Source organism: Carassius gibelio, chromosome B22, assembly GCF_023724105.1.
Source record: "Carassius gibelio isolate Cgi1373 ecotype wild population from Czech Republic chromosome B22, carGib1.2-hapl.c, whole genome shotgun sequence".
NCBI lineage: Eukaryota > Metazoa > Chordata > Actinopteri > Cypriniformes > Cyprinidae > Carassius > Carassius gibelio.
The window spans coordinates 32391993-32405676 of NC_068417.1; the positions used below are offsets into that span (position 1 = coordinate 32391993).

The 13684-nt window shown below is 37.4% G+C and overlaps 2 protein-coding genes across 7 annotated transcripts in view; both read right to left on the reverse strand.

The window, feature by feature from the left end:
* LOC127988268 (V-set domain-containing T-cell activation inhibitor 1) overlaps window positions 1-13684 on the reverse strand; it is a 172257-nt gene that overhangs the window by 90072 nt on the left and 68501 nt on the right. The window contains exon 1 of one of the 4 annotated variants that reach the window (XM_052590925.1): window positions 306-559. The exons of 1 other annotated variant lie outside the window; for it this stretch is intronic. The gene's annotated coding sequence lies outside the window, so the exon portion shown is untranslated. Of the gene's footprint in view, window positions 1-305; window positions 560-13684 lie in introns of those variants that run through there. 2 more of the 4 variants (XM_052590930.1, XM_052590929.1) reach the window with 2 other exon arrangements.
* The window catches only part of LOC127988265 (V-set domain-containing T-cell activation inhibitor 1), a 138695-nt gene continuing 128697 nt past the window's right edge, over window positions 3687-13684 (reverse strand). The window contains exons 4-7 of one of the 3 annotated variants that reach the window (XM_052590920.1): window positions 5133-5179; window positions 4699-5040; window positions 4467-4570; window positions 3695-4373 (exon numbers count right to left, since the gene is read on the reverse strand). In XM_052590920.1, the coding sequence (XP_052446880.1) occupies window positions 4347-4373; window positions 4467-4570; window positions 4699-5040; window positions 5133-5179 (520 nt within the window). In that variant the 3' untranslated portion in view covers window positions 3695-4346. Of the gene's footprint in view, window positions 4374-4466; window positions 4571-4698; window positions 5041-5132; window positions 5180-13684 lie in introns of all 3 variants that reach the window. The other 2 variants (XM_052590919.1, XM_052590921.1) reach the window with 2 other exon arrangements.

Consider the following 13684-nt stretch of genomic DNA (forward strand, 5'->3'; position numbering starts at 1 on the left):
GAGGTAACTTACTGAGGAAACAACACATCGTATAATTGCATCAACATTAAGAATGTACCAATATCTTTTCAAAGATGTCGTCCCAGGAACATGTCTCACTTGGTAAAATCAGGTTCTGCGCTTTGTGGTCACGTTTGACCATTCTGCTGGAATGGGACGCAATAGCTCAAGCTGAAAAAGCTTACTGAAACAAACGTAACGTTTAGGCTTAAAAATAAAATATTATCTCCCTGCTGTTCCTATACACCATTTATGTTTCGTGTGAGAATAAAATAAAAATCTCAGATATAAAGAATGCGACAAACCTTCAAAGAAATGAGATGTTATCCGCTTCTCATAAGTGAAAGTAGTTTCTGCTTAACCCCTCCTGGGGCTCACATGCTGTTTGATTGTTTTCCAGTGAGATTTAAATTGCCTATAGCCTACACTCGCAACTTTCGAATTATGAACGGCAGACAGAAATCACTTTCTTTACAATTCTTTACTGTTGGAGACGAAGGAGTTTTACAAAGAACGAACTTCGACGTAACCAACACGCGCATGCGTAGAGGCGAGCTTCCTGAAGTTAGTGACGCTAGATTTAAAGCAACAGAACACTAAGGGTTTATATATATATTTATTTATTTATTTATTGTGTTTGTGTGGTAAGAGTTTTTATTAAAAGCAATAAGGTACGAAAGAACAGAAGTTTACATACCCTTGAACCTTAATACTATGTGTCATTTCCTTCCCTTTTCCAGCATCTTCTGCACCAAGTCCATACTTACTTCTGCATTGGAAGCTCTTGTCCACAAGTCAAATTCCTTCGTGTAAACATAGATGGTAATAAAGCGCTTTTCTGAGTTCTGACTAAACGACTAAATGCACATAAAAAAAAAAAAAAATATATATATATATATATATATATATATATATATTGCTTTTGAAATTTTAAGCAGTGACAGCTCTTATAATTTCCTGTGGTTGATAATTCAGAGACTATGGAGTGTTTACTTAATTTTTATTATAGGAATATGTGTAGATCTAGTTTATCTGATGAAAATATATCTTTTGCTGTGTACAAATACAAATGTAAAGTTATTTTAAATTGTAATAATAATTAATAATATAACTGGTTTTTATTTAGTTTTTTGGGGAGCAAAAAATGTTTTATTCAATTTTAACCAGTTGTGTATATTTAAGTATTTCAGTAGTGAATTATAAGCACATATAAAATATGAAGTTATTCTCAACAGATATCAGTGGACTCAGTAAATTCAGTACAGTCTGTAGCTGCAGTGATACGGTAACAACTATCACTGCATTTTATTTACAGTTCCAACACAGACTTGGCCAAATCTTACTAATATTGAGTCTGAAGAGTGCTCTTACTGTATCTTATGCTCATTGCTGTGATATGCGAGTTGGTTTTCATAAAACTTAAAATATACTGCTTCTGTTCGGTAAGTTAAATTGTTCTTAATGTATCTGATACTTTTGTTGGTTTTTCATTTGGCCTATTAAAGGTTTAAAATATATATATTTTAAATCTGATAACTTGTTTAAAAATGCATTTTCTCTCAGCATATACATACATGACTCATTTCTTAAACACTGGATGCAAAATGCTTTCATTTTTTTATTGACCTCAAAAGAAAGAAAATAGTGTTGCAAGTGTTTAAAATACAGACCATCCCAAAAAAAAGTTGGTACACTGTACAAATTGTATGAGATTTGTAAATTATTCCATTCTTTTTTTAAACTTATAGATAACACATCAAATGTTGAAAGTGTGACATTTTGAAATGTCATGCTAAATTATTGGCTAATTTTGGATTTTATGAGCGCTACACATTCCAAAAAGGTTGAAACAGGTAGCAATAAGAGGAAGGAAAAGTTAAATGTATAAGGAACAGCTGGAGGACCAACTTGCAACTTATTAGGTCAATTGGCAACATGATTGGGTATAAAAAGAGCCTCTCAGAGTGGCAGTGTCTCTCAGAAGTCAAGAAGGGCAGAGGATCACCAATTCCCCCAATGCTGCAGCGAAAAAATAGTGGAGCAATATCAGAAAGGAGTTTCTCAGAGAAAAATTGCAAAGAGTTTGAAGTTATCATCATCTACAGTTCATATAATATCATCACAAGATTCAGAGAATCTGGAACAATCTCTGTGTGTAAGGGTCAAGGCCGGAAAACCATACTGGATGCCCATGATCTTCTGGCCCTTAGATGCACTGCATCACATATAGGAATGCTACTGTAATGGAGATCACAACATGGGCTCAGGAATACTCCCAGAAAACATTGTCGGTGAACACAATCCACTGTGCCATTCGCTGTGGCCGGCTAAAACTCTATATGTCAAAAAAGAAGCCAAATCTAAACATGATCCAGAAGCGCAGGTGTTTTCTCTGGGCAAAGGCTCATTTAAAATGGACTGTGGCAAAGTGGAAAACTGTTCTGTGGTCAGATGAATCAAAATTTGAAATTTCTTTTTGGAAAACTGGGACGCCATGTCATCCGGACTAAAGAGAACAGGGACAACCCAAGTTGTTTTCAGTGCTCAGTTCAGAAGCCTGCATCTCTGATAGTATGGGGTTGCATGAGTGCATGTGTCATGGGCAGCTTACACATCTGGAAAGGCACCATCAATGCTGAAAGGTATATCCTAGAACAACATATGCTCCCATCCAGACATCGTCTCTTTCAGGGAAGACCTTGCATTTCCCAACATGACAATGCCAGACCACATACTGCATCAATTACAACATCATGGCTGTGTAGAAGAAGGATCGGGGTACTGAAATGGCCAGCCTGCAGTCCAGAGCTTTCACCCATAGAAAACATTTGCCGCATAATAAAGAGGAAGATGCGACAAAGAAGACCTAAGACAGTTGAGCATCTAGAAGCCTGTATTAGACAAGAATGGGACAACATTCCTATTCCTAAACTTGAGCAACTTGTCACCTCAGTCTTAGACGTCTGCAGACTGTTATAAAAAGAAGAGGGGATGCCACATGGTGGTAAACATGGCCTTGTCCCAACTTTTTTGAGATGTGTTGATGCCATGAAATTTAAAATCAACTTATTTTTCCCTTAAACTGATACATTTTCTCAGTTTAAACATTTGATATATCATCTATGTTGTATTCTGAATAAAATATTTAAATTTGAAACTTCCACATCATTGCATTCTGTTTTTATTCAAAATCGGTACAGTGTCCCAACTTTTTTGGAATCAGGTTTGTAGTTTCTGTATAAAGTAGATCATAAATAATGTGGCTGTTGATATAAGTTGCTGATAACTGCCTGTGTCTCATATTATTAACCTATCTTAACATGAAGCTGTCTGACATTGTACAACATATAATCAGAAGTGTTTCCTCTAGCTGTATTTTCTAGCTGATTCAATACACATTACACACGATTGACACAAGAACATTGAGCCATTCTATGATTCAGGGATGAATGAGTGAAGATGTAATATTTAATAAATAAAAAAAAAGCGTTTCAGAAATTATATTCTGTATAAACATTAGGCCTAATTGTAAGACGTTATAACCCTCTGTTTCACAAACAAAGCTTAAATCTAGTCCCAGACTAAAATGTAAATCCGAGCTGTTTCAACTGAAAGAAACATGCACTAATCTTAAAATATTTCAGTTTCTTTAATGTCTCAAGATACACTCCAGGAATGTTAATATAAATGACTTAAACATCCTAATTGAACTACGGCCTAATCCTAGTCTAAACCCTGTCTGTCAAACCGGGCCTAAGATTATTTTAAAGATTTTGTGATGTTTTCATAAAATGTAAGCACATTTCCCTCTAATTTATCAGTGATGTGATTTACTTTTGAGTTGTTTAATGTTGATGATTTTCATCAGATTTAATCATTTATTGGGGGGAAATAAATACAATATATTTTCATATTTATATATTCATATTTTTTATATTTAAATCAGCAATGAATTATATAATCTAATCTAATAAAACTTCCAAAACAAGTGATACTATATTACTATATATGATTCAAACATTGAGTAGTTCCTGTAAAAACATTTCTGAATATGTATTTCCTGTTAATAACATGATATTTCTAGCTCTACAAGATAGTTCAGAAAAGTTCAATATATTGCTGACGCCGTCACACAGAGCCGCTGCGCTGCTGGCGTCCTGAACTTGAATCCCGGCTCATGGATCTTTCCCGATCTCTCTCTCTCTCTCTCTCTCTCTCTCTCTCAGCTGACATTCATTCATGAAGACATCAGGTGACGAGAAGCACCTGCTCCGATGATATTGTAGTGAATATATCGAGTAGTTCTCCAGCTCCTCCTCCTTTATCCAGGCTTGGGACACTGTGATTTATGAAGAAACCCCTGTGACACAGTTCTGGAACACATTCATCATTACAATATTTCGTTTGAGGCTGTCACTTAATTACAATGTGAAGTACATCTTGATCATGATGCTGAATGAACTTACAGCCAATGAAGATATAATACCAATAAACAGAGCAGAAATGATCATAACAGTCATCTCTGGTCTTGGTTTTGTGCCTTCACTGGGGATTTGTCTTTCTGATCTCTCTGGAAAACAAAAGATTTACAGTTTTGGAGGAAAAACACAAACCTTGAGTGCATCCCTTTATAATATCTATGCAAAAGAACAAAGGCTGGAATGTACAGATTTTTGTCAATCATGTGGTTTTACACACCTTTTATCGAAAGTTCAACACTCTTGAGTACTTGTTCCTTCATGAAGATGTAGCACCAGTATACTCCTGCATCAGTGTGTTGAAGATTGTTGAGTTTGATGGAGAAGTTTCCTCTCAGATACTCCTCAGGAAAGATTTCAACTCTGTTCTTGTACTCTGGATCCTGTTCTTCCACAGAGACTTGACCATTAATAATGAGATACACATTCTGGCCTTTGGCCTTCTGTATCCAGCGCACTTCATCTATGTCTTGAACTGTATCTGGTGGTTCTTCAGTAGAACAAGGTAAAACAGCAGAACCTCCAATAAAACCCTCAACTGAGACAGGCTCCTGCAGTGACACTGAAAAGAGAGAAAAGTTATGAAAAAAGAGGCAGTTTAGGAAACTCAAAAGGTAGATATTAGCTTCTGAAATGGTTCATATTAGCACTCACCTTCACTTGTTAAAAGACACAGAGGCAGGAAATAAAATAACCACCATCTGTAAACACAGAAATAGATGACATTTCCTTTTAGCTGCAAGAAATTTCTCCTACTGAGCTTCATCATAAACATATGCAATGAAGTACATGCAATATTTCTCAAACTCTCCAAAGGTACAGTCACAAAAGCAACATTTCATAGGAAAATATATATATATATATTAATTTTCCTTTATAATGTAGCGATGTATGAAGCACAGTGCACAGTAAAGTAACTGTCAAACCATAAATGTTAAGCTGCAAAAGTTGGTTGAAATCTGAATCCTGCTTGTTCTGCGCGTCGCTGTGAGAATGAATGAATTGCAGGAGATGTGCAGGTTTGTTTACTACACAGACTGAAGCGTGTGACGCTTGCAGTAATTTCAGCATATGCCGTCTCAATGAGGACATAAATACATAAACAACATCACCAGAACTGTTCCGAGTCACTTCACAAGCATTTTACCATTTAATTTAGTAAAACCAGTGTCAAAATAAAAGTAGCCCGTCAAAATTTCATTTTTACATAAAGCATTGTGCTAGAAATATTAGTATTATTTAGTAGAATGTATGTGATACAAAAAAATATATATATAAAACTTAATTTTTTAAAGAAATAAATCACACAATATTTCTTCCATGGTTTAATTTACATAGCAAATCTCCTTTATTTACCAAAAAATAAAATGTGTTTAAATTTCATTACTTAAAAGACAAATTACATTTACATTAATTTTATTACAGGTTATTTTTAGTGATAAAACGTTGTGGGTTTTTTTTTATTAGCATATTTTAGTGTTTTGCTTTGGTACCGAAATTGGTACCGAGAACCGTGGATTTTCACTGGTAGCGGTACCGAATACTAAAATTTTGGTACCGTGACAACACTAATGTGGCGCATGCTCTATATTAAGTCATCATAAATAACCCACACAAAAAGTATAAGCATAAATACCTAGGGCTGTTGTAAGTCATGAAATCTCCAAAAAAGACAATTTAAGCTGCGAACTGCATGTTTACGCAGGACACAAGAACATTAATTAAAATGCATGTAACAAAATATATTCTGCAATTCGAGATCACATAAGGCACATAAGGCAACTGATATGCATTTTTTATTTGTAATTTGGTGCAAAAATTTAATTACATTAAATGTGCATAAAATTACAAATTTACCAATTTTACAAATCTAGTAGAACATATGCGAAAATGAACATTTAAATGAATAAAATACATTTTATATTCTGGCATTTATAATTACTGTTGACTTCCAGCCTCTTCCACATTTTTATCACTATCTATCTGCATGTCTCATCGATGAGTATGTGATATTGGACAGCAAGCATTTGGGAGTTTTGAGAAGTTGAATGAGCAAAAAAAATATATAGTGAGCCCCTTTGTTAAAAAAATACCTGGAGTTTAGGATTAATTAAAAAAATTGTCATATTCACTCAGTATTACTTGATCTAATTCACAAATATCTCAACTACACACAAGTCTCTTAACTTCTTGTATACTGAACGGTTATAAAAAATTAAAAAAAAATCTGTATGTAATCATGCTGATTTTTTAAGAAAACTCTTCATGTGATATTAATGCACTATGTGAAATGAAAGAAATATATATACACATTTCCTGCCCCTAGATCTTAAATTTTGTGATAATTCTAAATGCATTTTAACAGACTGAATCACGCAGAGAAATAAAGCGCTCTAAATGCAAGCACACTACTCTGATCTACTAGACTTCACAGCACTTTGTAGAAGTGTCTGGTTTTGGGCAAAATACAGGTGCTGGTCATATAATTAGAATATCAACAAAAAGTGAAAGTGAAAGTGAAGTGACGTGACATTCAGCCAAGTATGGTGAGCCATACTCAGAATTTGTGCTCTGCATTTAACCCATCCGAAGTGCACACACACACACACATAGCAGTGAACACACACCCGGAGCAGTGGGCAGCCATTTATGCTGCGGTGCCCGGGGAGCAGTTGGGGGTTCAGTGCCTTGCTCAAGGGCACTTCAGTCGTGGTATTGAGGGTGGAGAGAGCACTGTACATGCACTCCCCACACCCACAATTCCTGCCGGCCCGAGACTCAAACTCACAACCTTTCGACTGCCAGTCCGACTCTCTAACCATTAGGCCACGACTTCCCAAAAAAGTTAATTTCACTAATTCCATTCAAAAAGTGAAACTTGTATATTATATTCATTCATTACACGCAGACCGATATATTTCAAATGTTTATTTCTTTTAATTTTGATGTTTATAACTGACAAGGAAAAATCCCAAATTCAGTATCTCAGAAAATTTGAATATTGTGAAAATATTTAAGACACTTGGTGCCACACTCAGCTAATTAATCAGCTAATTAACTAAAAAAAAACTAATTAAGAACCTGTAACAAACAGAAAATGTTGGAATCCCTGGAAGAGGACGCGTTTCTATATCGTCCTAATGTGTGGTGAGAAGGAGAGTTGCTGAAGACACTCCAAGGGTCACAGCTGGAGAATTGCAGAAAATAACTGAGTCTCTGGTTTAAAAAAAACGTAAAAAATAAATAAATAAATAAAAAATAAATAAATAAAAAATACAAAAATTGTCACAAAGCACCACATATTGTTTGCGAGGGTTACTAGAAAAATTTTCCTAGCTCATTCAAAAACAAACTAAAGCATATTCAGTTATCAGCCATGACTGGAACTTTAAATGGGAATGGCTTTTATGATCAGATGAAACAAAAAAATTTGCTTTTTAGCAGCAAACACTCAAGATGGGATTGGTGAACACTGAGATAAAAAAAGTAAGTAAAATGAAATATACTGCTGTATTTTGATGTTGTGGGCCTATATTTCTGCTGGAGATCCCGGACATCTTGTTTAGATACATAGTATCATGGATTCTATCAAATACCAACCGATAAAAAAATTGGTAAGTGACTGAAACTGTTTTTTGATAATGGAGCATGATTAGATCTTCCAGCTGTACAATAACCCAAACACAAACCTCAAATACACTGAGCTCAAAACCAAGTTTCTGATACAACCATTCCAGTCCTCTGACCTGAACCCTATAGAAAATGAGAGGAGTGAACTGAAGAGGAGAAGCACCAACATGGAGCTGGGAATCTAAAGGATCTAGAGTGATTCTGGATGAAGGAACGGTCTCTGATCTCTTGTCAGGTGTTCTTTAACCTCATCAGGCATTATCGGAGAAAATGTAGAGCTGTTAAACTGGCAAATGGAGGTTTAAAAAGTATTTAAAGAGCCACACAGATGGGAAATCAAAAATTACCTGTATTACAGTGTATGATGTAGCTGTCCATCAGTGTAAACAATGTGCAAAGTAATTAAACCAAAAAGTACACGATTTATAAAGTTATTGGCTTCTAAAGTAAGGAGTCGACTCTGAATCGCTGAAACGAGTCGTTATAGATTTCAAATCTTTTGCCCATCTCTATGAATGTCACTAGGAGCACTTTGCATAATAATCTCACACAGACGCTCTGGTTGGTGTGATAGCATCATGTCGAGGAGACAGTGTGTTTTTAATTGTAAAGGCAAGTTTGTTTTATTTTCACTGCCAAAGAATGAAGATCAGAAGAACCAATGGCTAAAATTCATTTTTACCACAATAACAGAGCAGTACAACAAATCCCTTTTGTTGTGTTCACAACATTTCACTGATGACTGCTTTTCTAATCTCGGTGAGTACAGCGGGATTTTCAAAGCGTTTGGCCATAAAAGAGGTTCATTAACAACTTTATTTAGACCAACGAGCATCTCTGAATCACAACGCTAAGTATGATTATGAAGTTATGTGTCTGTTTTCTCCCGAGCGTCTTATCAGTATGTGTGCTGTCTGCAGCCTGTCTGTGCTGATCTTCATGTACAAACATGTCATTAAAATGAAGTGTAACTCCGTGAATACTCAACGAAGAGACATGATAGATATATCTATAGAAAGCTTGACATGTCTTCTTTAAAACTAAACAAGTGCTGCTAACAGATATTCTGTGATAAAGTAATCCATATGAAAAAAACGCGATGTCCGTTTTTCACGTCTCCCTTTGTTATATCTAATGTGACCACGCCCCCGCGCTGAACGCGCTATTCAGAGTCAAACTGAAGCGCGCGGCTTGAATACAACCACACAGAAGAAAAAGCAGCGAGACTTTTCAATTTTATTTTACTGTTTGCTTCGCGATGAGAGGAATAAGACATAATTCACCCCAAAAAGATGCTAACACACTGTTTACTATGACGTTGTGTGCGGAACAACCAATCAAAACTATGTCAGTTGACCAATCAGAACACAGTATGCTACCGAAAGGTGGGGTTTAAGGAAACTGAATCTTTTGAACAGCTTCGCGCTAACCGTTTGGGGATCTCTGAGAATTGAGGTAATTTTAAAATGATATTTTGACAAAATGACAATTTAATGACAATAGGATTTAAACCTATTGTACAGGACTTATAAACAGTGATAGGAAGCTTAGAATTTTCATCTTACTGGCTCTTTAATAAAAGGGTCAGAGATATATAAAGTACTAGAGACCCATACTTGAGTAAAAGTACAAGTGCTCTATCAAAAAAGTGACTTGAGTAGAAGTTGAAGTGCTCTTTAAGCACCACACTTAAGTAGAAGTACTAAAGTATTCAACATTTTTTGTACTCAAGTATTGCAAGTAGTCTATTTTAAAATGTACTACTCAAGTACTGAAAGTAAAAGTAGAAGTATTGTGTTATGTAGCTATTAAAGAAAGTAGTCAAAAGTTTGAACATATTGTTTTTACTATTTCAAATGATTAACCTAAAGGACAATCACAATTCCTTTGACTGTAACTTCTTGTAAACACAAAACGTTAACGTTACTAAGGTTAGTTAGCCCAATTTGCAAAATGATGTCATTAATAACTTACCCTCATGTTGTTTCAAACCCATAAGACATCAGAGGGTCATTTAGAATTTTTTGAAGCATCGAAAATACATTTTGGTCCAAAAATAGCAAAAACTACGAATTTATTCAGCATTGTCTTCTCTTCCGTGTCTGTTGTTAAGACAGTTAAAAACAAAGCAGTTTGTGATATCTGGTTCCCGAACGAATCATTCGATGTAACCGGATCTTTTTGAAACAGTCCACCAAATCGAATTGAATCGTTTTAAACAGTTCGCATCTCTAATACGCATTAATCCACAGATGAATTAAGCTGTTAACTTGTTTAATGTGTCTGACACTCCCTCTGAGTTAAAACAAACCAATATCCTGGAGTAATTCATTGACTCAAACAGTACACTGACTGAACTGCTGTGAAGAGAGAACTGAAGATGAACACCGAGCCGAGCCAGATAATGACTCGTTCACGAGTCAAGAACCGTTTCTGTCAGACGCGTCTGATTCGTGAACCGGGGAGCTGATGATACTGCGCATGTGTGATTTAGCGTGAAGCAAACCGACACACAGAGCGTCTGGACCGAACTGATTCTTTTGGTGATTGATTCTGAACTGATTCTGTGTTAATGTTATGAGCCCAGGTGCAGTAAACGCCAATGACGCCATTGCATCGAGCGCAAAAGAATCGGTGAACTGTTTTCTTCAACTGGTTTATTGAATCGAACTGTCAGAAAGAACTAACGTTACTGGTCATCCGAGAACCGATGCAACCGGTTCTTGACTCGTGAACGAGTCATTATCTGGCTCGGCTCAGTGTTCATTTCTCTCTTCACAGCAGTTCAGTCAGCACGCGCAGTCTTCTTAATCGCTTGTTTCGCTCAATGATGTGCCAGCTTCATCAAACCTGCCATCTACAGTGACTGGCAGTGGTTTGTAATGGAATGATTCGTAACATTATTATAATTGTAACGAGTAACGATGCAGCACATGAAAAAAATATCGGAGTAAAAGTATTAAACTCAGCGAACATATGTACCGAAGTAAAAGTGGAAGTAGGAGAAAAAAATAATACTCCAGTAAAGTACAGATACCGCCTTTTAGTACTTAAGTACAGTAGTGAAGTAGTTCTACTTCGTTACTATACATCTCTGAAAAGGGTTAATTGTGGTTAATGAGTATTAGAGAAAAACATTTCATAGTGATATTTCCCTCCATTTTAATTTCTTATTATCCAATGAAAGGATACATTTTTGTAAATAAAAAATAAAAAATAAAAAAAGAGGATTAACAAAGCAGATGAATTTTCACAGCCTTATTTGATCATATTTACAGAGGGTGCCAATATTTTTGGCCATGACTGTAAATCAAGTTTTTGATGATATCCTAATTATATGAACAGCACCTGTAGACCTTGAGCGTGAAAGGGGAATGGCCTTTTTCCAACAGCTCTTGCAGGAAGGACAATATCAGAGATATGTCTAGGGAAGTTGGGGCTGCGCCATGGGCTATACACCTGACGGAGAAGACAGACCATTTAAGGGCATAGAGTTGTTTCGTAGCTGGTTGTTTAGCCTGAGAGATTGTATTTAGTATGCTCTCAGGAAGGTCAACAGACTCCCAATGAGAGGACAAATGTACAGAGCCCAAAGCTCTAGCTGGGGGTGCCATATCTTTCTGTACCTCCTGAGAAATGAGCTCCCATCTCAGGGGAATGGGCCAAGGTGGGAACCATGCCGCTGAATTGCAGGGGTCTTCGAGTGAACTGAAGTGTATAACCTTGTTTTATTATCCCCAAAACCCAGTCTGACACTCCGGGGATGGCCTGCCAAGCCTCTGCCCGCGTGACAAGGAAGGGGTTGGATTGGTTCAAGTGGTAGGCCGCCTTGTGGGGACCAGACAAGTGGAAGAGGCAATTTGCTCTATTTTTTAAAACGTAAGTTTATTTTATTTTTCTCGCGATAACAGCGGCTGGTTGTGTGGTTGCTAATTGGAAGGGCCCAATGTTCACAACCGCAATTACAACAAGCACACTGCCTTTGACACCAGGAATTGAATGGGGTGCTGGGAGGCATAAGAGAGGATTTAATGCGTTGCTGAACTCAATGCTCTAGCAGCAAGAGCAGTCAAACTTACAACATGTCGGTAAACTTACAGCTCTTATATTATCCTCCAGCAGAGAAAAGCGAGACTAGTTGTATAAAATCAGCTCATCTTCATGGCAGCATCACAGGATTACATTGAAGAACAACAGAGTCTCCGTCCTAGCAGGATCAGACGAATTCCTGGACATCTGGAGGACTTTGTACTTACTTCCCAACCACGACAGCTCGTTCCACCCTCTTTGCAAGAGGATTTACAGCATATGCATATTAGCGACACTGTCTCCGCTTCAGATGTGGATTATCGAACTTCTATTCCTGATAGACGTTGGTTTGAGCAGTACACTGAGACTACAAGGTTGCGTATAGTTGAGGAATGTGTATGGAATGTTCAAGAGCAAATCAGGGAATTACAAAGCACATTACAAATGTCTCTCGAGCAAGGCAAAGGTTCACCACGTATGCATCAGGACTACTCCCATGCTGCAGCTGCTGGAAATCAAAGGTTAGTCCCTCCCCTCTGCAGTGAACAGCAGTCCATCCAGCAACGTAGTGCCAGCTTGCCTCTTCTCTATGCAGACACAAGACCAGGTTCACAAAACCCTGATAACATTGAAGTTTTGAAAAAGTCTCCTCAAATGATACCGGCACATTCACCAACTACAGTATTAACTCAGACTCAACAGCTCTTGTCTCGTCCAGCATCTGTCCCTGTTACTGAGTGTCATGTAGCACGGCATGAGCCGCGTCCAGAGTCTGCTCCAGCAGGTATGATGCATCAGCCATACATTTATCAACACACTGGTGATCCTCAGCAGACCTATCAATGCACCCCATCGGTTGCACAACAACTTGTACCTCCAATGACATCATCTACTTCTACAGTGTATCGAGCTGTACCTAGCAAACCGCCAGTTTATGCATCTTCGTGGGGACCTGTACAGAGTAACGCTGTGAATCCCAATTACTTACAACCACAGTTTACTCAATCATTAGCAGCATTTGCTCCAGCACAGCCTCTGAGGTCTCAGTACTCAGAACCTCCCCCAACGCGATCTGTACGTTATTCACATCCTTACCAGCAGGGGTATAGATCTACCCCACTCCTAGACACACGAGCTCAGCCACAGCCATATTCTGCTCCATTCCCTTCTACTGTACAGCCAGCTCAATTTCCAAGCATGGTGGAGATGGCTATTGCCTCCTCTTATGGAATACCTAAGCCTAAACTCATTCATTTCACCACAGGGAAGGAGAGTGATTTTGCTCTATTAAAGAAGGGACTTGATGGCATTCTGGGCCCACATCTCCATTTAACGGAGGACTATACATTCCAAGTGTTACTTGACCATCTCAAATTACCAGCTGCCTTTCAAATAGCTAAGAGATACATGTATGACCCCATGCCTTATACCAGAGCCATGCAAGCTTTGCAGCAGCGTTATGGACAGCCCAGACAACTGGTACAGGGAGAAATCGGTAACATTCTCCGCACACCTCCATTGAAACCAGGGGATGCTCAAGGTTTTGA